This window comes from Paroedura picta, chromosome 6 (assembly GCF_049243985.1).
Source record: "Paroedura picta isolate Pp20150507F chromosome 6, Ppicta_v3.0, whole genome shotgun sequence".
NCBI lineage: Eukaryota > Metazoa > Chordata > Lepidosauria > Squamata > Gekkonidae > Paroedura > Paroedura picta.
Window position 1 is genome coordinate 21,049,786 of NC_135374.1, and position 27,516 is coordinate 21,077,301.

The window sequence follows — 27,516 nt, forward strand, 5'->3', positions numbered from 1 at the left end:
GAGGGACTTTGAAGAAACCGCAACAATGTTAACGCACAGGTCTTTATCGCTAGTGTTGCAGATAGTTTGCAAGAGTGTAGCGCTTTCCGGAGGGTGAATCCACTTTTTGGGATTCCCCTGAAAGCGCTACAACGAAGCGCTTTTTGCTGATCGGTTTCAGGAGTGTTGCAGATTGTCTACGACGTCGTGCGTTATGGCAAATCAATAGCGTTTCCAATTGGCAACCATTGTGCGATTTTGAAGCCGTGCAAAAAGCCCCCTAGTTCTGGAGAAGCTGAAGGTATAAACATGAAAGAAGGAACTAAGGAGATTTAAGAAAACAATGAGATAAGCAAGAAAGTATACAAGGGACATATATAAAAATTTTCCACTGACAAATATGATCACAGTTTCAGGCTACAATCCTAGGGATACTCACTTGAAAGCAAGTCACACTGAAATCAGCTTAATTCATTTCCAAGTAAATTCAAATTTTAAGTTTGGTATATATAAACACTTTATCCACCAAGATCTATAAAAAGTTAGTTAACTCACACTCTTCCATGATACTGGGAAATGGTCTTACAGAAGAATTTCCTGCTACATAAGGCGTAAGTATTCCCAAGGTCTTGTTTGAGCTTGCTGAAATTTTACTTTTCTTTGAAAGAACACTCCATGCCATATCACAAATTGCCTTTGATTCTCCTTTTGATTTAAATACTGTTTGAAAACCATGACTCCTGTGTACCTAGCTGCTGAATTCTTTGGATTTCAGCTTATATATTTCTAACCACTCCATTTGTAGTCAGGATTCAATCAGGCTAGAATAATTGTAAAGCTGCTATAGTTGCTCTCCAATGATTTATTTCTAAACATTGATTAGAAAACAAAATATCTGCTGAAGTCAAAGCAAAATGATCTACTTATTAATATTTTGTTCTTGTTATACAGACATGTTAGCAGACTGGATAGGCTGTACCCAGCAGGTAAGTCTAATCTGAATCTATCTATCTATCTATCTATCTATCTATCTATCTATCTATCTATCTATCTATCTATCTATCTATCTATCTATGCTCCATTGTAAAAGATGTTTAGAATCTCAAAGCTTTAACAAAGAACATGAACTCAAAGTTAGTTTGATTTGTAGTTTGAGGGGCTGAGTATGTCATAAAACCTATGCCAGGATATATTTCATGCTAGCAATATTACAGAAAGGTGAAAGGCTAAGGTTCCCGTGTAATGCTACTAAGTAAGGATTGCAGCAACATCCTAGATGCTTTAGGCTAGTGGTCCTTAACCTTCCTAATGCCGTGACCCTTTAATACAGTTCCTCATGTTGTGGTAACCCCCAAGCATAAAATTATGCAAGTGGCCCTCCCCAACTCTATAGTTCTATGATTCTACGATGGTCTGAACCAGTTACTAGGGGAAAGGTTGACCCAAACCTTTATGAGGCACTCCCTTCCTCCAGCCTGTTCTATGGGACAGTTCTATGCAATATCCCACCCCCCACCCCAAATCAATTTCTGGTTCTAGCATCTTTTTTTAAATAGTTGGAGCAAGATTTTGAAGCCAGTAATGCCAATATGGGACCAGGCCCACTTTGTGTTTTGTAACAATAGGAACACAAGCATAGAGCCAGTTTAGTGTAGTGGTTAGGAGTGCGGACTTCTAATCTGGCATGCCAGGTTCGATTCTGCGCTCCTCCACATGCAACCAGCTGGGTGACCTTGGGCTCGCCACGGCACTGATAAAACTGTTCTGACTGAGCAGCGATATCAGGGCTCTCTCAGCCTCACCCACCCCACAGGGTGTCTGTTGTGGAGAGAGGAATGGGAAGGCGACTGTAAGCCGCTTTGAGCCTCCTTCGGGTAGGGAAAAGCGGCATATAAGAACCAACTCTTCTTCTTCTTCTTCTGATGCCTTGATATATTTGGATTTTGAATGATTATATGATTACTGGGTTTAGATTGTTTGTCAGTTTTAAAGTTTGGAAGCCATTTTGAGTCCCAAGAAAAAAAAGCAGCAAATAAATTAGGATCTGCAGGACTTGAGAACTAAGGTTGCATCAATCGCATTCTAAATTAAAAATTCTGTTACATTAAATACCACCTGGACTTCCAGTCAACGTGTAGGCACCAGGTTGCATGGATAAGGGGAGCCACACAACTTGCTAAGTGATTAATGGCATGGCTACAAAGATCATGGACATGGTATTTTGGTGGCAAATGAATGGACAGTCTAGAAAAGACACAGGTGTGAAATGTTTAATGAGATCTGACTCTTTCCTTGAATTTTTCATCATTTAACGTGTTCAATTTTGATAAACTGTTAACTGTAGCTTCTTCCTCTCCCTTTATTTTAAACTTTACTCCCATTTGTTCTATGATGGAGAGAAGAGGAAAAAGCAACACAAGAAAATGTAGTGGCCAATGTCAACAATATTTTCTGTATGAAAATATCACATTTAGTTTTGCTATTCTAAAGATGTTCATGTTTCGATTGTAGCTAACATGCTGATGAATACCGCCTCATGATGCTCATCCTGAGTCTTATTTACCTGTGAAAATATTACTATATTAGCAAACCAAAGGGGTGTGAGGCAGGATTTGTACTTGGGCAGATTCCACTGTATACTAAAAAAAAGTTTCTTCAGCTAGGTTTCTGAAATATCAGTGTTTCTGTTTGGTACACACACTTAGGAATTTCATTGCAATCAAAACACTACCTGTATAGTTTCTGGTTCTAAAAGCTGCAAGCTAGGTCCCAAGGGAAACACAAGAGCACCAATGAGAGAATTCATACTCAGACGTTCACCTGAACTACCACAATCCAAGTTCTAATTTTAAACAAATGCTGTTCTAGTAGAAGTGACTCTCCTGAGCCTATCCCTGTTGAATTATACCTGAGCTTTCGGGGTGGAGCAAAGGAGCTACTGTGCCAAACAAAATAGTTTGGCATGCCATTTGACATACATGCTAGAAGATTCCTATCCCTGCTATAACATTTCAGGAATAGGACAAATTAAAAATCTAGATTAAAAGGTAAGGCAATAATACATTGGACAATTGTTTTGCCAGAGAAGGCAAGTGTGTGTGTGCACATGCGAAATGTCATCTCCTTCATATTTCCAGGTTCCGAAAAGCAAAACTGACGTTAATCCACGAAGATATTATTGTACCTTGTTAGTCTCATGGGACAAAGTGTATGTTACCTTCACAAATAAGCCCTCCCAAATATCTCTGTGTATATAGCATAAACTCAGACAAGAGCAGAAGAATTTGTGCAAGCCAACTGGCAAGCTGGAGGAGTATGTTTGTTTTCACTGTCTATTTTCCCATTGAGACACTACCTGCTAGCCGTTTCCTCTTAGTCAGGTTTACTTTTAGCCCTGAAGCCTGACTTGAAATGGACTAAAAAAAAACAGTTGCAGGAGAGCTAGAAGAGTTAAGACTAGAAGAGTTAAGTGCCCCCGAACATTTTTTTTTATCCCCTCCCTGGGAAATCAAGGTGACGTGGTTTTCCTCCCACACACTGATTTTCCCTGTAAAAACCCCCCATCCTCATATTAACAAGCAAGGACAGAAGTGGAAACATCTTCCCTAAGAAAGACAGTGGCAGAAATGGACTAACTACACCTGACCGACTGGATCACCCTCTGAATAAAGGTGGTCTATTTAGCTAAAAAACTAAGGTCCACAATAGTTAAGAAACATCTGTCATTGTTTTGACATGGAGAAGACTGAGCAGCAGTGATCAGGACCCTATATAACTTATACAATCACTATACCATTTCCAATGTGCAAAGATGATACGTGTCTTTATCCATTGCAGCCATTTGTCATATACAATAAACTGTTGTCTTTTACTCAGGCAAAGCTTTCAAACCTCAAAGTTTGTGGTAGCAAAATAAACAGGATTAGTTAATTGTACTGCCTTATAATATTTTGAATTCTCTATTAAATAAAGATCTTTAAAAATGTAGATTATGCTAAACTAGGGCTAGAAGCTCTTGTAGATTGGCATCATGATTTCATAAATGCAATGTTTCATCTTCTTGTGAAGCTGTAGCAGGGGTGGCCAAACTGTGGCTCTCTAGATGTCCATGGATTACAATTACCATGATAGCTGCATGGCAGAGTTTCATGGTAAATTAGGTCAATGAACATCTGGAGAGCCACTGTTTGGCCACCCCTGCAGGGGGGATAAAAATCACCCCAGTATTTAACTCTAGTTGCTGTTGCTTTTACTTAACTGGCTTTTTGGTTTAACAGATATCACATACAGTCAGGACATTTATCTTAAAGTTCAGACGGACTACACATTTACTGGAAATTGTAAGTTAACAGCAGGTTAAATAATTCCTTCCACTCATTGGACATCTAGGCAGGGAGACATCACGAAAGCTACTCTGTATTCTCATGGCCAAAAGCTTAGTATGTGATATTTTCATAGAGTTGCTAACCTCCAGATGTTAGATGGAGATCTCCCAGGATTGCAACTGATCTCCAGGTGACAGATAATTCACCTATATAAAACGGTCATTTTGAAAGGTGGATTCTATGTCATTACACCCCATTAAAGTCCCTCACCTCCCCAAACACCACCTTCCTGAGCCCCCACCTGCAGCTGGCAATCCTATACTGTCTACAAATATATACAGTTAGACCCTGCCAGCTTTTCTGGTAACACAAGCACACACCCAACAAGACTATGTCAGGAATCATGGAACTCAAGCCAAGGCTACAGCACACCGAGGAATGGGTAAGATCCCCTTCCTCCCTCTTGCATCAGCAGAAAACCTGTTGGGATTGAGTCCATGAACACCAGGCCCATAGCCAGAAAAAAATTAGGGGTGTGTGAGAAAATGAATACATGAGTGATTAGCCATAGTTATTTTCTCTACTTTACTTCAACATGGTTTTACTCCCCCCGTTGCAAGTTTTTTTTATTATTATTAAAGCATCGGGTCTCTTCAGCCCTGCTAATTCTGTTCTAGTCAATTGCCTGGATAATTCACATTTGGAAGATTCATGACAGGATTCACACCTCAATTTGTTCCTTTTTCATAAAGAGAATTTGCACTTGAAAGAGTTGTGACAGATTTCACATCAAGTTCAAGTGCTGATTGGAGGGGCATGACATATGACAGGTGGGGTCTGACCCCTTTTTGCAGCATAGTGGCTATGGGTCCGAAAACACAATGTCAAACTAACAGATCAGCATTTTTCAAACTGTGTTCTGGGAACACCTAGAAATCCACAGGGGTATTCCAAAGTGTCTGCAAGTCATTTATGACAACTTCAGATCTAACATTTAACTAGTTTTCTATTTTCCAATGCAAAGGATTTCACAATAGAGACAGAAATTGTTCCGTTTTCATAGACAATAATAACCTGGCCAGGTTTCAACTGAATACCAGAAGTCCAGATTTAGGCCCATTATGCACGGCCACCGAAACGGCGATTCCGGGTCACATGGAAAACGCGGAGGGGGAAGAAGTGAAGCAAACCGCTTATGCTCGGACGGGACGCAACGGCGGCAAAACCCAGAGTGACCGATTATGCACGCGGCGACCCCAGCGCTGCTTCTGGTTGCGCCCCAGTCACCCGGAAGCTGCGCTTTCTTCTGCGTTTTGCTAACGCGACTTTTTCGGCGGCATGTACCAAATCTGCAGCCAGTTGCAGCCGGCTCCATGCGTTATTGGTGATTTTAGTCGCCGCCATTCCACCCCGAATGTGCACTATCCTCCCCCCCCCCCCCCGTGCTTAATGGGCCTAAGTGAGACACAATCCCCCTGCCTCTGTTTCTATGAACAGCTTGGAATCCCCCCATTAAGTCCAATCCCACCCTTATTCAATTGACTTCTGGCTACAAGTTGCTTGCTATCTTGCTTGCAAAGTCCCATCCAATTAAGAAGCGAGATTAATTAGAACAGCTAGAACAATGGTTCTTAACCATCACTCCATTATACCCCACTTAAGTACTGAGGCTCTGTGAGCAGGGAAGGCAATGAGTATTCTTGCTAGCTGCAAACTCTCAGCTGTGCTTTTGTTTTCCTTCCTTGCCTCTCTCGGGCATCAATGTTTTATATCATGTCCTGTAGTCCTGGACAAGTGGTTCACTGAAGTCAGAAGGACTAGCCCAAGAAACAGTTTTAAACTTGTAAGCATCCAACTTTTTAATGTATTTTGATTATATTTTACTTTCATAAGGTTGCCAACCTCCAGGTGAGATCTGGAATTTTCCAGAATTAAAATTGATCTCCAGAGTACAAAGATATGTTCCTCTGGAGAAAATGGCAGCTTCAGAAGGTAGACAATGCTGAGTTCTCTTCCCTCTGAAAATTTCAAACTGCTACAGGAATTTCCTAACCCCAAGTTGGCAACCATGAGTGTTGTAAATCACTCCGGATCCCTTTGGAGACAACAGCTGCCAATAAATATACAAACAACCAGTATCATCACTGAATGCTCTGATTTATATATTTAAATGCTTTTGTGGTGCTGTTTCACAGTAGTTCAAAGTAGCTTACAAAAGCTCTTTCTTGGAAAGGGCATTTCATAATCCCAGCAAGCCCATGCTTTGGCAAAGCAGACAGCTCAAAAAGAGGACTCAATAGAGAAATGAATGCTGGATAGTGAACAGGATCACAATGAGAACAGAAGTTAGGGCATAAAAGCAGCACTCCGCACAAGGCAACTTTAATTATATGAACAGGAGTCTTGTAGCAGCTTAATAATGAAAAAAACAAGGAATTTATTTCAACATAAGGAGCCACAAGACTCCAGCAAAAGATGCTTGGGAGTGCTTTATCCCAAGCACATCTCAAGCACATATTCAGTGAGACCACTGAGGACCATGGCCATCAGTCAACTTTTTAATGTCAGTCTGATTCTTATTTGCTATATGCTACTTTTTAAAGGTCCTGTAGGGAAAATCTAGAGTTGTGGATATTTATCTCGGTACGATGTCAGCGATATAAAATGGCCACAAAAAACATCACTTTGCCTAAATTCATAAACATTTTTCAAAGTTCTGAATGCCCCATTCCCTGGAGGGACCATATGCTCCCCATTAAGAATTACTGGAATGGAACTTGGGCCACAGCCTTTGGAGTTGTGGCCCAAAGGTATGCACGACGTTCTGAGACCTAACATTTCAGGCTATATTTAGATAACACAAAAATTAAACTTGGTTTTAATTTGTAGTTAATGTCATTCTCCCTGTATTGTTCTTGAGGACAGCAGAGGGGTAGAGACCTACCTGGGGCATGCTTGTTTTCTGCACAATATGAAAAGAGACTGTCCTGATCTTGGCTGGTACCAGAGTGGGTGGAAAGGGCAGCCTTGGGTTCTGTAGGGGGAAAATTAATTTGGGGTGGGGGAGGCTGTCCTGGCATGATCAGATTTGAGAATTACTAGAACATTTGGTAAGGGGTGAAGATCATCACAGCTAAGAAATTAAAAGCTTTGTAGAAACACGATTGCCTTTATTTTAGTAAAGACATTTTTCATGCATTGGCATTCCATCCACAGTTAGAGGAAACAAAGTAGAGATTCAAAGGTGTAGGCAGAGTAGTACTTTCCTGCCCTAACAAAATGAAAATTTCCCAACTACATAAAGTTACCATTCCTCAGTAGTATTAAATCCCACTTAGTTGCCAGTGGAAGATTCAGTAGGATCAGTGTTTAAGGGGTTATGTACTATGACTGCCACTCTGCTAATGGCACCACTTTCCTTCAGTGCATGGTGCCTTCTTCAGAAGCAACAGGCTCTTCTGTTGGAGAAAGGCTTCTTGAACTAGGGGAACACCCCGCCAATAGCTAAGCAGAGTGACCAAATACAATCCAGTGTGTATCCCAGCAGGTACAGCTGGCAACAGCATTCTTTTCTAACTTATTTCTACAATATATGTCATATTGAAAAAAAATTATGATTCTAATCTTATTATCACAGCAACTCTGACCTGAGCAACGGATTTGAAGTCGTATCTACTGCATGCTGTTGAACGTATTACAGCAGTACTACAGAAATTTACTCTGAGAAGTGAAACACCAATACAAATGTGAGGTTGCTACATTAAAAGGTAAAACAGAAGTAAAGCTAAGGTCACTGAATGGAAACAGGATCAGATGCAATTACAAGAGGCAATAAGGGAGATAGTAGCATAAAAATGTAAGCTTGTCCCCAGTCAGACTTGATTTGCTTTTTAAGTGATGAAAACAAATTAATTAGCTGTTTACAGATTTAGTAATCCAAGATGCCGAAGTATATAAATGCACACTTGGTAAGTTCAGCTGAAATATCATTTGAGGAATAGGCCAGCTGGTTCCCAAACATTAGTGACTTCAGTCTCACATGGATTTCTGAAGAAGGAATTTTATAACTTAGATAAGGTGAATTGTACAAGATGTCTTTATTGTGGAAGGCAAAGAAAACAATACACATCTCCTGACTCCTGTTTTCATGCTTTAACAAAGGCAAAATGAGAACCTTGATCTCCCTTAACTAAAAATTAACCTCTTGTTACTGGATGACAGAATCTTGAGATCTGTCTGCAGATTAGTTCATCAGGTCACTCAAGTGATAGATGAAGGAAACAAAAAGCAAGATAGTAATTGAAGGAGATTTCACAGCACAGCATCTTTCTTAAGCACCACGTTTACTAAACCCGTTCTGCAAGTCAATTAAATACCAGTCCTCTTTTTGAAGACTCTGACTGGGCCACATTGCCTTGTTTATCCTACATCTTCACTGCTGTGTGAAATGAATGGAAATCGCCAGCAGGGAAAGCCCTGCTAAAACTAAATGGACCATTACTATGGAGCAGGAGATCCAGACAGGAGACATGTGAAAGAGACTAGTTCCCCTTAATATTAGATAAGGTAGCTAAGGAAGAAAACCAAGGAAATTCTAACATGACAAAAGCCCGGCTAGATGGGACCAAGCACCATCTAATCCAGAATTGTGTTTCCAACAATAGTCTGTCAGATGTCATTGGAAAGTGCATAAAGCAGGGCATAAAAGCAACAAACTGCATTGCTAACTATCCCAGCTTCAGGAAGTCAGAGATGCACTGCCTCTGACTGGGGAGGTTCCACTTAGTATGGCTAATCTTCAATTACAGACCAATCTTCCATGAGTTGCCTCGTCTCCTCCCTCTCCAATATTTCCTTTTTCATTTTGGTAAGCTAAAAAAAAAAAACCCTGGGCTTAATTTCAGGCCAGGATCCTTCATCAAGACTACATTAACTATTTCCATAATCACCACCTTCCAAACTGCTCATTATTGATCACAACCCATAAAGAAATTTATGCACAGACACCTAACCACAGCTATCCTACACTCACCCAGTATATCCTTCAGGCTTTCTGGTCCCTTCACCTGAAACTTTATAAGACTAAGTTTCAAGAACTGTATTGCTGTTTGTTCATTTGCTGTTAACTGCATCCTTCCCAAAACACCACCATAAACAGGTTTAGTAAACACACACACATCCCAATTTTGTTTTAACACCGAAATTGGTAAAACAATAGTTTTCAAAGGGGAAAATGGGGAAGCCTCTTCCCGTGTCCCAAAAATACCAAAAATGAACTGAAACCGGGGAGCGTTCTCCCGAGATGGAGGTGAATGAAGACCCTTCGAGGGTCGCGACCGTCTTCCGCCTCAGGGAAGAAACAGCGACGGGGTTCCCTCCCTCTCCCTCTCCCTCTCCCTCTCCCTCTCCCTCTCCAGCCCTCAGGGAGGGAGTCGGGGGAGCCTCACCTGTCAGCGTCCGCGGGAAATCAAAGCCCCTGCGCGCCGGGCCGGGCCAAGCGCACCATGGACCGAGAGGGCGGGAAAAGCAGCCCCACCGCCGGGGCCGGGCTTCTCTACTCGGGCAGCCGCGTCTCTTCGGGCAAGCCAGCCGGCGACGGTCTCCTCCGCGGGCCTTGGGAGCGTTAAAAGTTCTTCCCTGTCGGCGGCGGCGGGTTTTAACCGCGCCCATCACCTGCCTGCCTCCCGCCTCCCCCTTTGACGCGCCTCAAGGAGAAGAGGCGGGAAGAAGACGGCGAGGGGAGGCGGGAAACCAGCGTGAGGCGAAGAGGCCGGCGGCCCCCGGGGCGGCGGGGAAGGCAGGGCGCCGGGTTTCCCCCGGTCGAGCTGAGGGAGGAAGAGGGCGAGCCGCGAGGGACCCGGCCACGCACGGCGGCGCCTCAGCGCTTCGCCCTGTCAGTGAAGCAAGCGCAGCACAATGCCAAAGAGACTTTTCGCACCACAGAGGTGATCCTGACAGGGAGGGGGGAGCTCTCCAAGGAGGGAAACAGAAGAAGCAAACAGCAGCATCGTGATCCCTTTCCAGGGTCAAAGTGAGTGAGGAAATTGTGGCCGGGCTAGTGGAAAATAGGTCAGAGGTGCCTTAATTGCCATCACCTTTAACCTACACGGGATTCGGTCCAGGTGGGTGGCTGTGGGGCTCAGAAGCAGCAGGGCAAAGTTGGAGTCCAGGCACTTTGAAGACCAACTAAGTTTTATTCAAGATGTAAAATTTCGTGCGTTTGTACCCTGAATAAAACTTGATTGGACTCAAACTTTGTTCTGCTGCAGGGGAGCTAGTGTGAAAAAACTTCCTAGGCATTATATATTAATGTGCAATATTTTTATTGCTATTTTTCAATCTATACGTATCCTTTTTCTACAAACCCAATCCACAAACAGGTTTTCTGTTTATTGACAGACTTCAAAATATGGTCCAGTAAAAAGTGAAATCTACACTACTGTATCCAAGTAGGTATTATTTGGTAAATAGTACATGCCAGCAACATGTGATGCAGTTGGAGTTTATGAAGGCTGTATGCTTGTCCCTACAAAGATGAGTTGCCAAACAGTTTAAAAGTTGCAGCACTCTTTTTATGGAGCTAACAATAACGTGATATTCATCATGTTCAGGAATGGGAGGAGGATTTAATTTCCTTAAATATTACACAAGGATTTAAACTCAGAGTTAAAAATTAATACTCTGTAGATAGTAAACCATGGACTATTTGGGGCAGAAACAGAATGGTATTCAGACTTTGAACACCATTCTCTAACTGTTTAAGATTGGAAATTTACTGCCCCACTCTGCTGTGTACTATGTCTACTCAATCAGCATGCCTGTCCTTCTTTGTAGTCAACCTTTCTCAATCATATACTGGCAAGGCTGCCACAATTTCATCTGTGTCCCCCCTCTTATTCCCCCTCACACTTCCCTTGTTTGAATACAATAGGACAGGGGTAGTCAACCTGTGGTCCTCCAGATGTCCATGGACTACAATTCCCATGAGCCCCTGCCAGCAAACGCTTGTTGGCAGGGGCTCATGGGAATTGTAGTCCATGGACATCTGGAGGACCACAGGTTGACTACCACTGCAATAGGATACAATTATGCTTACACAAAGGCCTTCAGGGCAGCATACACAATCCATAAAAGCATTGATTCAAGTGGGTAGCCATGTTGGTCTGAAGCAGCACAAAACAAAATCAACTTTGCTTATATATTCCCACTGTCATGATGGTCAGTTCATAGTCTGAGGAAGAGTGATTGCATTTGAAAGCTCACACCTTCAGTAAATCTTTGTTGGTCTTAAAGGTGCCACTGGATTCTGATTTTGTTTCTTCAAAGCATTGTCAACCGTAATGCAATTAAGAAAAAAGAACCTAGTTAAAGTATCACCATCAACAAGCCAAAGAACAAGGAGGTTACAAAAAACACCCTTCAACATAGCTAATCAAACAGTAAAAAAACGGCCACCTCACTAGTCAGAACAAATACATAAGACTACAATGCTTTTGCTTGGCATCTAAAAGATATCTAAGATGGTACCAGGCTAACGTGGCTGTGTTGAAAGTTTCTAACAAAGTCCCTGAATTATATTGTTTAAAACTCTAAACCCAACCACAATCAAGCACACTGGTTTGATTGGGAGTATGCAATTAATCAGATTTAAAGAGTGCCTTGGCTGAATTTTTGTTTATTATTTATTTATTTGGAATATTTCTGTGTCAACTCTTCAGTATCTTGCTCAAGGAATCTGACTATCAACATGATAACATAAAATAAAAAGCTATTAAATCATTGGATATTAACAGCATAAAAATTATCCCTAAAACAAAAGTAGACTACTTAAAAAGCTTGTAAGATAAATCCTCTAATTAAAAGTCTGTCATGAGTTTTGACTTGCTGCTTGAAACGAAGTATATTAGGTGCCTGGTGATTCTCCAGGGGAAGGGAGCTCCAGAGGCAAGGTGCCACCACTATAATGTCATGTCTCTAGTCACCATCTACCAAACCTCTGAAGGTGAAAACGTCTTGAGAAGCAGCTCTTAACTGGCAGTCTGGATAGTACTTGATGAGACAGTACCTTTAAAATAAGGCACTTTTTGAAACTTTAAAACTCCAAGCAGAAGGGACTGGAGGAGTGATGTAAAAAAACAGAATCGCTATAGTCAATAAGCATCATTGTCTAAAAAGCAATCAATATAAATCATTGGCTCTGTTGTCCCAGCTGTTCCAGATTCAGCAGTCTCTGCCTGCACCAGATATACTCTTAGAAAATTAATAAACAAAGAATGGCATAAGTGCTAGAGGCATTTCAATAAATTCCCTTCAGTTTCAAATTCATGTTTCCTCACGTACTTAGGAAAGGTTAAAGCCTTTGCTTTTTCACAAAATGTGGAACAATTGCTGTGCCTCCTAAAGCTATTTTCTTGTCAAGAACGAGTTTATCCCTGTAGTTTCTTGTACCGAAGTGTCAGGTACAAGAATGCAACAATGAAGTTGCATGTAACTACCTTTAGATTAGGTAATTTGAATCAGGCAGTTAACTTGGAAGTGTATCTTCATCAAGTATTAAGATATGGTGCAGCTATTGTTAACGCTTGCCTTTGAAGCCAAGCTGAGCTTGCTAGTTGTACCTAACTAAGAAGTATAGCTAATAAGGCCATGAATATTTACGCACATGCACATTTTCCTAAGAATTCTGAAAGATTGTAGAAATGCAGTCTTTAAAGTACTAGCCCCATTAATGAAGAAGAAATTGGAGTATTTATGTTAATTGCTATCATTGACATTGTGCCACTGAAAGAAAGAAGTAATATAGCATTATAAATACAACTAGAGGTAAAGCCCATTGTATTCTGTAATTCCCTCAGCCCCCTCACCTCCTGGACTGACACTCGGAGGGGCCCCTTTGAGTATTTATCCCGGACTCACCCCGCCCCTTTCTCCTCCCACATTGCCCTTAGCACTTTATTACTACCGCTCCCTTGGAGCGGTTTACAGATATAGATCCAGATAGGTCACCGTGTTGGTTTGAAGTAGCAGAACAGTACTGTGCCACTGGACTCAAACTTTGTTCTACAGAATATAGGTGCAGTTTGTTGCCAAATGTATTTTGACAGAGAGAAGAGTTAGTTTCATTTATAACAATTTCTTTGTTATCACTTAGAGCTTAATATTGACATTGTCCTTTTGTCACTGAACTCTAATGTTCACTTTAATGTCAATGAAACATGTCAGCTGATATTTCCCCCTGCTTGTGAGGGAACAGTAGAAATAGATGCCCATTGTCTAGTTTATCTAGTTTCCAGAAATCTGATTTGGAAACATTTCTAGGAGATAAAATGTTGTCTTTTAAACTTTTGAATTCAGTTTGGCTTCATTTTAAAGCAATGAAAGACCCCTAATATGGTATGTGTAGAATACTAAGCAAAAGCAGTGACAGAAGCGGCTAGCCAAACTGTTCTATTTTACTTTGTTTCCAAAGAGACTTGTGCTAGTGATGGGAGTGCTGAATCAACCTGATACCCACAGTTGAAATCTGGATGGTGCTAATCCCCAGATTATTTTCTGCACGGATAATCTGAAAAGATTAGTAGGATCATCATGGATGGAACAGCAAATATGCAAAAAGATCTATGATAGCACCCGAATTCTTCTATGTGCATCTCATAGACCATTTATGCACTTGGAACTTCACTGCCCCAGCTCCCATGTAGGAGCACAGATTGGGGGCAGATGAGGTGCACCAGGCCAAATGCTCTCCCGTGTGGGTGCCGGAAGAGGTGGGGCAACCTGCCACGACTAAAACTCCAGACTGCAGCCTGGCATGAAACCTCCAGTGCGTAAACGATCATACACATGCACTGATTTTGTATTTAATTTTGTTGTGTTGAGGGAACTAGGTATCTGGAAGCATCTCTACATAGAATTAATAGACTGAGACTGTAGCTCTTTTTAGGATTGCACAGTGAAGAATTTACATTGGAGTCCTATAAAGACTTATTCCAGTGTAAACTCAACACTTAAATGTATTTATTCTGTCATAACTCTGTATGGGATTGCATTGGGAAGTAATGTTTTTAAACACATTTTGGCCAGTCTTCATATCCTAACTTTCTGGGGTATGCTTAGAAACACTTACTTAGGTGCAGGTACCATTTATATAATGTCAATATACATATTGAGAGCCTATGAGGAGGCTTTCTTAGATCTTTATCCCCTTCAAGGTTGACTAAAGTCTAAAGGGTCCAGTATCTTTTTTTATTTGGCTTGGATTTAGAGGACAGGTAGTTTAACAAACTATATATACCTATATATGGAGAGAGACACAATAGAAGATGTGAAGTGTTAGTGTTTACTGAGTCTAAAGATTGGCTGCAGATTCAAGTGAATTACTTCACTTCAAATATTTAACTAGGAAAGCTTGTAACTTGCTATACCAAATAGTTAAGGAGTAAATGCCTGCTTTAGTCAATGTGTACTGAATTGGATTACTTTTGCACCAGTCTCAAACTTCATGATATTATGAAATAGACTGATACAAGAATTTTTAAGAATTAAACTAAAACTCAGAACTACTCCTACTGCTTGCCTACTAGCATTCTAGAATTCGTTTTCATGGGTACTTTTAACCTCAAAACATCCTGTCCTTTGGCATCCAAGGCCTTTTGAAACGGAAACTGATTTTTCTTCAGTCAAGCAGTTATATAGCCAAATGCTGTTTTAAATGTGAACATTTGTCTTTGGAATACAATATTGATTGATTCCAGTTGATTCCAGTTTATGCATATAGAAATACTAAAGAATGTTTTAGCATACCTTCTGAACATGCATTTAATGTGAATAAGGCTGTTGTCACAGTTATAATTATTTGGCAAAATACAAAAAACTGCTGAGTCCAGAAATTACACCCAACGAGTCACTTCCTTTTCTGCATAATTATCATATGGCAACATACAACGTCATGAAAGTATTGTATAGATTGAGAAAGACCTGTTTGTTAGCCATTCTGACTCATGCAATATGATACTTGATTTTTACCTCAGACTTTTACCTCAAGACTATCTGGGTTGATACAGAAGGTATCAAAACAGCAAAATTGTGCCTTTACATTTTCCATGTAAATTATATCCCATGATAAAAGAGTCTGCCCATAAAATTAAAACCTGTTCCCATTTAAACTGTGTGGTTGGTAGACCCAGGCTCAAATCCACATTTTGCCATGGATATTTGATAGGTAAGCTTGGGCCATTCACGTACTCTTAGATTCAGTTATCTCACAGGGTTGTTGTGAGGATAAAATGGAGGAGAGGAGAATGGTGTCAGCATTATTGTGTCTCCAGTGAGGACAAAGGTTGGGTACCGATGAAATAAATAAATAGTGCTGATATTCATGATCATAATCTTAAATCCAGATTGTCCATTTTTAATCTCGGGAAATCATATTTCAGGATGTTTGTACATTTTATTCAATAGATAGAGATGTGTACGTGAAAGAAGATATATAAATTCTTTATGCACTTCAACTTTTCATGACTGCAGAATATTTTTGGATATTAGATCACAATTGGTCCCTAACACATTTTTTGCTCAATTTGTTGATTGTGACTCTATAAAATTATTTTCGATTTGAGAAGTAAATTCCATTTTCAGATTAAAGGAATGGCTGTGGATAGAGTTCTGAGAGGTGAGGGTAGAGGTGATTTATACATGTTTATATCAGAGACTGACATTCTGTTAAATGCCTGTATAAACAGGTGTTATTCTATATATTATGGCTGATATATTAATGACATCTTTATTGTTTTTTCTTCTAAGATTAAAGTTCATGAGTTTAATATTTAATATATTTTTTAAAAAATCCTTGTATTTTTATTCAACTCTTTTTAAATTTATTTATGTGATTTATATCCTGCCACTCCCATACAATGGCTCATGGCCAGTCACAAGGTCCTCATTAAAAATCCCATTAAAACCCTCATTAAAAGGACATACCGATACAATATAAAAATACACATCGAATACGCGAAATAACACAAACTCCAGAGAGGAGAGGGGGGCTAGCTGGCAACACTCAGGTGCTAACACCAGCTCTGGGATGTGGGATGCTCCTTGGTCTCCTTATCTGTACCTAGCCCCATTCTCTGCGTTTTTTAAAATTCACATTGGGTCCAGCTACAGAATTAGATATATTATAAATATATCTCTTTTAGATGCTTTGGTATATAAAAACAATTTAATAAAGGGAAAGGATGTTCCAAACCTACTGACAGAAACTTAGTTTTATATAACAGTGCTCATAATATACAAGACAATAGAAATTTCACCTCTGACCCTATGTGATAAAAATACTGTATGTCCATCCAATTCTATAGTGTGAAAATAAAGGCTTCCTTAGATTCAACACAGACTGCAAAATGATGTAAAAATGGCTTATAATCCTTTCTGTGCCTACTATTTAAAAACTTTGTAGCATCTCTTGAATTCCACAATAAATAATTCTATTTAGTGACAGGGAATAAATTGAATTTTTGTATGAGAGATAAAACTGCATTTGGCATTTCTCCCAATTAAGCTTTACTATTGGCCTGTTATTCTTGTGTTATTCTTGGCCTGTTACTGTAGCCCAGAGCGTGGAAGATCCAAAATAAATAAATAAATACCCACTCTATTTTCTAATGTATCTTTATGCTACTTGGTTACACCCTGATTTGATCTAATTAATGTTTATTATACATGACTGGGTTAAACGCTTCTTGGGAAGCTGCCTATCCCCTTTTCTGTGAGTCATTACTATATTCCCAAAATTCTCCTTTCCTCTTCCCGCACTTTTCTGGTATCTCCCCACCCCTTTCTACCGCATTCCATTTTCATCTGTTTTCTATATATTTTACTCTTTAAAAAAATCTTGTACACAAGATTTATACAACAATAAAGAATCCTGCATTGATCTTTACATTAACTTGGAGTATGTTTAGGGCCAAGATGGCATAATATATCATTTCATACTTCATGTAAATTCCATATAGGCTTCTGGAATTTCATCCAAATAATCCATTTAACTGTAGGTGGCATATGGATTTATCTTACCTGCTCTAAGTTGCTCTTAGTCCCCACCCTTTCACTTTCATCTGGTGATATCTTCTTTCTGCCTTCAGCTGTACTTTTCGGTGTTTCATTATGAAAGTGAGTGTATGTGCACAGCCGAATCTATACTGTCCTGTTCAGTATGCTACTTACTGACCATTATAATCTCTGAAGTGGAATACCAAGTTCTGTTCAGGTGGTATAATGTCACCTAAGTCAGCAGCTGTACTCATCACAACTTTGGGTGGTATCTCTTCCTACAGATACTTTTTCTTCCTTTTCCTAATTAATGCTACAGTTGTTATGGAAAGCTGTCATCCTGACATAACATTAGTTCCTTGTCTTTTCATCTTTCCCTTGAAGTTTAGGAGCATTGTTTCTTATTTCAGTTTGTCTAAATAAACTTTTTTTTAAGTGTCAATATATAATAGTTGAAGTAAAACAGAAAAATTATCTATGTGCAATTATGTAGCCCAGTACTATGTTTCCAGCAATAATACTACTTCAAAAAACAGGTAATCAGCTTTAACACCAATTTATTTCATGTTTATATCATGGATAAGCCAATATTTCACAGTTCTAGAAGTAAAGACTCTAATAATTCATAATTACATCAACTGTTTTGGATATCATAATGAGGACTTGAATGCAGTGCTCAGTTATAATTCTTTTAAGGTTACATACTACACCCTTTCTTCTAAGTATTTGAATTTTTTTCATTTTACTATAGAGAGGAAGCCTAATTTCCTTTGATTGAGCTTCCAGCCAGATTTTCATTGTAAAGAAAATTAAATCTCCTAATATCAATTTAAAAAAAATGCTTGTTAAAAAATGTGGGAAATGTTAATGGAATTGATTTGCCTCGTTCTTCATTCATCTCTTTTATTATACTAAACAAATGGGGGACCCACAATTACCAGCAGGTGGAGAACCTCATTTTCCCCTCCTCCATTATTTCCCCTCTTTCTTCGTGGCAGACCGCATAGCCTCCTCCTTTTCCTGATTCCTTCTCTCCTTCCTGCCCACCAGCCAATCTAAATATATCTATCTCTGTTTACAGTTGTCACTCCTTCGTTTTCCTGGTACCCTCTATGGCTCAGTTATGATAGGAACCAGCAAAGACTTGTCCAGATACCTTATTTTGTTCTGTATCCTCTTCCCCCCACTATTTTCTGTTTCCTTTCTCCTGGCAAGTCCCTTTCTCTGCTTCCTTCTTTCCTTACCCACCTACTTTTTATCTGCCTCCCCATCTTCAGCTATAGTTTTTAATTAGTTATTTAATTGCTCCATTTTTCCACAATGGAGGGGGCAAAGCAGCTTACTTCATTCTGCTCTCCTCTGTTTTATCCTAACAACCCTGTGAAATAAGTAAGACACAGAATGGATGACTGGACCAAGTTCACTCAATGAGTTTCTGTCATGGATCATCCAGGGCTCAGCAGAAGTGAGGACTCCTCAGAAGTGGAGGGACCCTGTGGAACCAGCCCAGAAGCTGACCAGTAGGGAAATGAGGTGCAGGCTTGCCCTGACTTGCAGGCAAGAGTTGGATCAAAATCTAGCCTCCAGCTCTAATTCAGTAGGTGAAAATCAGTTGACTGCCTCCAGTCCTCCAGGATGACAGCACCTTTGGAACACTGCAGAATAAGGCTAAGAACAGATTTACAGACCAGGCAGCAAAGTGCACACCTCCAGGCTCAACACCAGCTGCCTGTTGATACTGATGAGTCTTTTCAGGACTGTTCCTGAGAAACTGGTTGTGCAGCTATATACACTTCTTGGAACATGTACTTCTTGCAGTATGTACTTCATAAGCTGTACTGCTTTGATTGATTTCTGGAAGCTTGACCTTGAACTGAATGACACTGGACTTCTGAAACCTCCTCTGGTCTAGTATCTTTGGAAAGTAGAAATAAATCCTGTAACCTGGCACCATAAGTCAGGAAGCCAGTACAGCTTCCATGGCAAAGTAATGATTCAAATCAAGGGCTCCCAGATCCTGTTCTGGCATTCCAACTACTCAACCACACTGATGGTTGTATGGCGGCTGCTGTTGAACAACAGCGAGCAGCCAAGCCTGCTTGAATCCTGCAAATCATGTGGCCCTTTCCCTGACCTGGTGGAATGGGCTCCCAGAAGAGCTGAGGGCCCTGCGGGAATTTTCGCAATTCCACAGGACCTCTACAATGGAGCTCTTCTGCCAGGTTGAGGCTGGGGTGCAGAAGATCCACTGGGCCCCTTCCTGAGATTATAATGATTTGGCACCTCCAGATATCTGTGCCCTGAGACATTGAGAGCGTAGAGGCTGACTGGCGGGGAGGGGGGAATGTAAGATGTTTGACTTTTCTTCTTGCTGCCAGTGCTATTATTTGGTAATGTTAAATGTTTTAATGCTTTATGTGATGTGGGGTTTTTATTCTGTAGCCCACCATGAGACGTCTCACAAGAGTGATAATAAAGTGGTAATAAATCTGATAAAGAGTGGTAATAAATCTGATAAATATATAACTAAATAAATAGACTTGGTCAGGAAAGTATTTTCATATGTGGTATAGGGTTGTAGTTAATTTTACTGCTTACTGTGTATATTATATATGGTTGTATTTTACTGCACTACTTTGTATGTGTATTATCTTGTTTGTACTGCACTGATTTTGAATTTTGTAATCCAGGTGCTGCATTGTTTATGCCATATCTTGATTCCTTTATCCTGTTTGTCTAATTTTCAATCTACCTTGAGCAAGAAACAGAATGTAAGTACAGTAAATTAATAAGTAAATAAAATATTGATGAAATACATCAGCACAATTTAGTGAACATTATAGATAAATGGGTGTCATCTTTGGTCGCTAGGGGTTGTCTGCTATAAAGGTGATGATGGCCATAGATGAACTTAATATTAAATGTTAATCAGTATGTGCTATTAGCTGTAACAAGTACATATAATTATTTGTACAATAGGCCTTTTTCCTTTCTCCCCTTTTTTTTGGGGGGGGGAATAGCACTTCCTCTTCCCCACTTTTAACAAATTAGTTTTAAACTCTCCTGGGTTTCCAACACAGAAGGGCCCACATTTCACTCCTTGTTTTTTAACTTAGTAACTCAAGCAGGCTACTTACTACTCTTCTACTGCAAAGAAAGTTTCTTTTAAAATACAATTATTTTAAAAACTACAGTAGGAACCCTAAGATACATTATTATTGTCCTCCCTTCCACAACTAAGAGTAAAAGTGCATTTTATAAATGATAATTACAAAATATGAAAAGTGGTAATCTCAGGGAAACTAATTCCCATCTCTCATCTTTCAAAATGAAGGAAACTCTCTTTAGATTTCATTATAACATTTCATCATAAAATATCGAGAGTTTTGAACATATGCAAAGTGTTTTCCCATGAATTATCATTTGCTGCTCTTACATCTGTCTTACATCTGTCCATAGAGCAGTATGCAGAGATTGATTTAAATTGTTTGTTTTTTTTGTAAATGGTATATTATTGTGATGTCTGCTTCTTAGTTATAAATATTTCTTTTTGCAATGGCTTCATCCTGGAGACCTGTTAAAGAAGATCTAAAACCTTTGAAAATAGCCCTGTATCTTGACAGCTGTCAAAGATGGTATGATGAGTTTTGACCGCTGTCGAAAATAATCTAATGACAATTGGCTCGACAGCTGTTTACATTTAACTCTTACTCCATTCAGCTGAGGACTGTTAGCTAAGATGTATTTTACTATGGCGGCTTGTAAGTCCACATAATGCAACAGACTGGATCCATGGAAAGTAACTTACTATACCGCTTGGGAGCTACAATTTTTATCTGTGCTGGTAAGCACGTGGAAGGTATAAAATGCACGGGGAGTTGTTCTATGGCTCTGTTCTTATTTTCTGTATTTTGTATATTTCATATCTTTTGAGATGAAGTATTCTATGGCAAAGCAAAGGTATTCAATACTGGAACCTCGTTGCATATTATTGCAGAATAATATATGCAACTGGAAGAAAAAAGACAACTTTTATATGCACCTTTGAGTTTTTTTCTTGGTTTTGCCAGCTATGCCACAGTGTTTTTTCTTATACTGATGTTGTTGTAACCATTTCCTGTTGCTGCCTATAATTATTTATCTGTTTGTTTATTTGCATAGAGCAGTATGTTCAAGACAGAGGGAGATTAGTAATTTCCAAACAGGCTATTGAATTGTATAGTATGTTAATAAAATGTCCATCAGTTTAAACAAGCAGGGCAGTTTCATAAAGACAACATAAAGGATGGACAGCTCAGCCCTAAGCCCCCAACAACAAGCAGATGATGCTGACACAGTTCTTCGTTGAATATGCAAGCTCTGCAGTGTGCATGATTCAAAAGCATATGAAGAATATCCTACAGGGGGCATCAGAAGAAATGTGTATTTTTTTAATTTGGCTTTTATACTGCCTCTCCCCACAAGTGGACTTGGGAAGGTTTACATAATAAGCAATAAAACATAGAATTAAAAATCAATAAATACCATAAAACATAGTAAAATCCCATACAAACCAATTTGGTGTAGTTGTTAAGAGTGACAGCTTCTAATTTGGCAAACTGAGTTTGATACCCCATTCCTTCACATGCAGGTAGCTGGGTGACCTTGGGTTAGTCACAGTCCTATTAGAGCTGTTCTCACAGAGCAGTTTCTCTCAGAGCTTTCTCAGCCCCACCTACCTTACAGGGTGTCTTTTGTGGGGAGAGGAAGGGAAGGCAATTGTAAACCCAATCGTGAAAAGTGGGATATAAAAACCAACTCTTCTTTCCTCCTGTTTCCACCAGCACCATTCCTACCCACCAATATATGGCTCCATAGAAAAATAAGGGGGGGGGGGAGGAACATGGGAAGGAGAGTGGGGAGGCCCTGTCATGGCTGTCATGGCCTCAACCATAGGCCTGGTAGAAGAGTGCTGCTTTAGAGGCCCTGTGAAACTTTGATAGTTTTCTCAGGCCCTGGATCTCAGCTGTCAGCTCATTCCACCAGACCAAAAAGGCAGTGGTTGAGACCAGGCAGACATCTTTGCAGCCATATATTACCAAGTTGGTGTTTGTCGAGCGTAATACTTTCCAGGGGACATATTGGGAGAGGTAGTCCTTCAGATACACATAGTTAGCATAGATGGATCAGGAACTTCCTGATTTTTTTCTTCAAATAGCATCCTACGTTGTGGTTGGCTCACTGGAAACTTCTTGCTTCTTTGAGTTCATTTCCTCCATGCTTGCCTCCAGAACAGACATAATGCAGAAAAGAACAGTTAATTAGGACTCTTTCTCTCCAAAATTTGTTTCTCTTTTTAATTAAACTATTTTATTCTTCTGAGCAGCTTGGTGTTCTGCTCCTCTTTGATTTGAAACTCTGCCAACGGTTACGGTACTAATATAGTTAGTCAATACTTGTTTAAAACATTTATATTCTGCCTCTTCAGAATATAAAACATTTATATTATGCTCAAGGCAGGCCTTTCTTGGGAAATATCCTTCAGTAGCCTTAATGAGCACATTAATGCAGCCCGCTGCTATTCATCTCAATGTTATTGACTGTCAGAGTAAAACAACTATAAAATAATGTGTTGACAGAAATTCTCAGCTTCCTAGGGATAATAATGGGGTCTAGACTGTCTGTGACTATCCAGAAAAAAGATGTTTGGTCCATGACTGATAGTCCAGTGAAGGAATACAAAAGAAGCAAGGAAACTGGAAATCTAGAAAAGGAAAAACAAAACCCTTAAAGCACAGCTACCTCATAATTTGCACAATATAATGATGTAATATATTAGAATGTAATATATTTAATACAATCCCATAAGCATAGTACTTAATATATTGGTATTGAGTTTGTCAATGTAGAAATAAGTGTATAGCAAGATACCAAGTACACCTGCTTTTCACATGCATTCTTCTTGGCATGATTTTTAAAAACCTTCCTACAAAACATCAGAATTGCATTAGCACTTTAAGAACATATTATAGTGTTGTGAACGCTTTAAGAAGATGCTAATAATATTTGATAAAATAATTCTACAAGTAATCTCCCTTGTAGTTCATTTAATTTGACATACTTCCTCGTGAAAAAGAATAATAAAACAATAGAGTTGGGACCTCCAGGGTCATCTAGTCCAGCTCCCTACAGAATTCAGGAAATTCACAACAACCTGCCCACCCACAGTGACCCCAATTCTATGCCCAGATGATGCTCCCCACAAAACACACACACAGAATCCATGACCAATCTGGCCAGGAGAAAATTTGCCTCCTGACCCCAACGTGGCGATTGGAATCTCCCTGGGCCCGCAAGAAAGGACCACAAGAGCCAAGCATGGACACAATCCCTTTTGCCCAGCCACTTACAATCTGCCTAAATTCACAAAATCAGCATTTCTGTGTGGTGGCTATCTAGCCTCTGCTTAAAAACTTCCAAGGAAGGAGAACTCACCATGTGTCGAGGAAGCCTGTTCCACTGAGGAACCACTCTGTCAGGAACTTCTTCTGGATGTTCAGCTGAAAAGTTTCATCCTATTGGTTCTGGTCCTACCCTCTGGGGCAACAGAAAACAACTCCACTCCATCTTCTATGTGACAGCCCTTCAAGTACTTGGAGATGGCTATTGTGTCACCTCCTAGTCATCTTCCCTCCAGGCTAAACAGATCAAGCTCTCTCAACCTTTCCTCATACATCTTGGTCTCCAAACCCCTCATAATTTTCATTGCCTTCTTCTGGACATGCTCCAGTTTGTCTACATCCTTCTTCAGCTGTGATGCTCAAAAGTGAACACAGTATTCTTAATGAGCGGTAACCAGAGCAGAGCAAAGCACTACCATCACCTTGGGCTATCTAGATACTATACTTCTTTGCCTGTTTAGCCACCAAGTCACACTGCTGACTCATGTTCAGTATATGGTCTACTAAGACCCTTAGATCCTTTTCACATATACTGTTGCCAAGACAGATTCCCTCCCCCTAATGACGCCTTTGATTTTTCCTAACTAAATGCAGAATCCTCTAAATCCTCTACAAAGGTACAGCATTTTAGTGCTGGATAGGTTAGTGGATCTCAGTATTCATACTTGCACAGAACATTACATGGACAGCTTCTATATAATTATATTAACCCTAACCACTGGATAACCATTGGATGAACTGGGAGAGAACATGGTGCTAAAATGTCACAGCCCTTGCAGCAGTTGCAGTCACTTTGAAACACTGGGTTTGCCACACCGTTGAGTTTCAGATCTTTAGAGTTTATGTGGTTGCATTTAAGTGCATCTGAGGAACAGTTTTAGATTAGAGAAAAGATACTAAAGGTTTATAAAATGGTGAAGCAGGGATCTGCTACTTATGGCTCTGGAGCCAGACATAGCACAGTACTGAACTAGACATGGCTCTTCAAAAACTAAAATTAAATATTTAAAATTAAAGAACATTAAAGGGCTAAGTGGTATGCTAGAATAACTGGTTTTGTAAAGGGGGTGGCTGGAATACATTTTTGGGGACTAAAGGGCTTCTTGGAAGTGAAAGGTCAATTATAGAGTTGAACAATAGCCAGTAAGGATAAACCATGTGAATATTTATGCCAGTGTACCAAAACAGGATGAATACACACTTCCTAAAAAAGGTTTGCAAGAACTAGTGGTTGGGGTAAATAAATTGTGTGGATTATTAACCAACCTGTCAATAATGTTAAATTGCATGTTTTCAGTTATTCAAATAGGTTTTCTTATACTAGTTCTTTTTCAATCGCTTTCTCTGAATTTTGACATGGTTTGGCTCTTTTGTCAAAAAAGGTTGCTGATTTCTGGGATGGAGCAAAGAAAGAAGGGGAGAAGATCTTCTCTTTCTCTCTTATTAATATAAGAACTTGGGGTCAGTCAAATCAGTTATTTGTAGATTCCGGACAAGCAAAAGAAGGACTTCCTTAACCTCTAATTAATTTTTAGAATTTCCCAAGGTGACCAGATTTTAACACTGGTAAAGCGGGACACCATTGACCGGGGGGGTTCTTGATTAAAAGTTTGGTCTATATAGAGCAACAAAAAGTTTCATAGAACGCATAGAACGCAAAAATAGTATTGTAATATTTTTTAAATTTCATCATAAGTACAGTTTGCCAGGTACCCCCAGATGTCCCTCCAAAAGTGGTTATTATCATTAACTATGATTTCTTTAAAAGGGGGCTTAGCTAAATGAAGCCTTCATGTTCACAGGCAGTGTCTCTCTGAACGCCAGTTGTGGCGGAGATGGGCTTTAACCTTCACGATTTGTTGGCAGGCTTCTCAGAAGCATCTTGGCTGAGTATTATTGGAAACAGAATGATGGACTCTTGGTCTAATCCAACTATTTCCTTGTATGTTCAAATAGAACTATAATACTATTAAATGTGACCTTATATAATATACTTACAATGAGGAACTTTTAAAAATGCAGTTAAAGTAAGCATTTGTAATTGAAGAGGACATTTTGAGGGCCTAGGTGAGATATTTTTGCCCTGCCAAATAGCCCAGTCTAGCTCAATATCAGACACTAAAAGCTGAGTCTGTCCTGGTCAATATTTGGATGGGAGGCTACCAAAGAATACCAGAGTTGCTATGCACAGGCAGGCAATAGCAAACCACCTCTGAATATCTCTTGCCTTGGAAACCCAACAGGATTATCATAAATCAGCTGTGACTTGATGGCAAGAAGGAAAGAGAGAGAGCAAACTCTGGATAAGTTTGGTTAACTTTCTTGCAACTGAAGGGTTTCCTTTGCCAATTTGTGTCTGCTGAGTTAAATATTACTTGATAAGTAAATGTTTCCTTTTACAGATTTGCTTCATAGTATACTCTTGTAACTCAAAAACAGTGCTTTAGGAGTCATGGGACATCAGAAGTAGATAAAAACACAAAAGTGTATAACAAGTTGAACAGCTTGGTTTTACTGATCTTGTATAAACAGAAGGGGGAGAAAAAGCCAATGATTAGATGGATTGATACGTTGAATTTCACTAAACTCTGATCAGTGGCACTCAATTAAATTCATGCAGTGATAAACTGTGGACCAAATGATAATTGTGGAGACTTTAAAGGCTGTTATGCATACAATAAATATTATGCTGTAGGCAAGACTGGATATTAATGAAATATAGGAATCTATGCCAAGACCAACATTTTCCAGGAGCTGCTATAACTGGAGTGCCATCATAGCTACAAATGCCATCCATAAACAACATGGAATCTAATAGCTCTTCAAAAACTTAGAATCTGATATTTAAGGTGAATTGAATCTGCATTCAGCATTTGTGGAATACCAACTTTGTATCCATCAATACTACACTTCAATTTGAGTAGGGAATCTTGTTTATTGTTTATTGTTAATTGTTAATACTATCTTTAGTGTTGGGGAAAGGTTTACCTAGTAGTGGTTCCACTGCTTCCTTCTTTCAAGTCAAAGTGAGAACAGTGGGACCACCAAAAACCATTCACTTTCCAAGGAAAAATACAGTTTCTAATACTGCTTATTATAAACTAAATTTTTATGCAGAGTGCCACCTTGTGTCTAAAAACCTAACACCATTTAACTTGTCCCCACTTGTTATTAAGTAGTTAAGATTACAGCAAGTGTTCTACTGTCGCCAAAGTTGCTAAAAATCTAATATTTTAAGTAATAAATTATGTTTATTTGATCTAAAGAAGTCCAACACAATGCATAAATTATTTGAAAATTACATGAACTGGTCATTATCCTTCTTTAGTTGTAGTTTTATAAGCTGTTTGAATAAGAAAATCCTTTCTTTAGGATTCTAAATTCATAGTTGATGCAACTATATTGCATTTTTGTGTTAGCATAGGAGGTGGTATACTCTAGTCTAATCACAAAGCGCAATGTGGTAAATCCAGGAAAATGGATTTACCACCCCCTATCATGCGTTCCAAGGGTGAGCAAGCAGCCAGCAGCCAGGGATAGGAACAAATGGAGGAAGAAACGTGCTATAGTCCCTTGAATGCTGTCCCACCCTCACTGCTTGCCCACCATTTCCTGTTCAGCCGCCACCTTTATCTAAGTAACCGCCACTGCTTGGTTGCCTTCATTGATTGGCAGGTTGAGGAGCAGTGACTAAAAGAGCACGATGTTCTGGTCAGTGCCTT

General features: G+C 39.6%; 2 protein-coding genes across 10 annotated transcripts in view; one reads left to right on the forward strand and one right to left on the reverse strand.

Moving 5' to 3' along the window:
• The window catches only part of LOC143839528 (uncharacterized), an 86,624-nt gene that overhangs the window by 11,962 nt on the left and 47,146 nt on the right, over window positions 1–27,516 (forward strand). For 4 of the 8 annotated variants that reach the window (XR_013231746.1, XR_013231745.1, XR_013231747.1 and 1 more), the window contains exon 1: window positions 9,458–10,249. Coding sequence is in view for 1 of the 8 variants with exons in the window: in XM_077341666.1 (XP_077197781.1) it covers window positions 9,607–10,249 (643 nt within the window). In the remaining 7 variants the exon portion in view is untranslated. Of the gene's footprint in view, window positions 1–930; window positions 966–4,256; window positions 4,320–7,941; window positions 8,072–9,457; window positions 10,336–10,703; window positions 10,754–20,044; window positions 20,126–27,516 lie in introns of those variants that run through there. The other 4 variants (XR_013231749.1, XR_013231750.1, XR_013231748.1 and 1 more) reach the window with 4 other exon arrangements.
• Window positions 1–27,516, reverse strand: part of LOC143839529 (gap junction beta-6 protein-like) — a 53,504-nt gene that overhangs the window by 9,914 nt on the left and 16,074 nt on the right. The window contains exon 1 of one of the 2 annotated variants that reach the window (XM_077341669.1): window positions 9,752–9,954. The exons of the other annotated variant lie outside the window; for it this stretch is intronic. The gene's annotated coding sequence lies outside the window, so the exon portion shown is untranslated. Of the gene's footprint in view, window positions 1–9,751; window positions 9,955–27,516 lie in introns of those variants that run through there. 2 annotated transcript variants of the gene reach the window in all.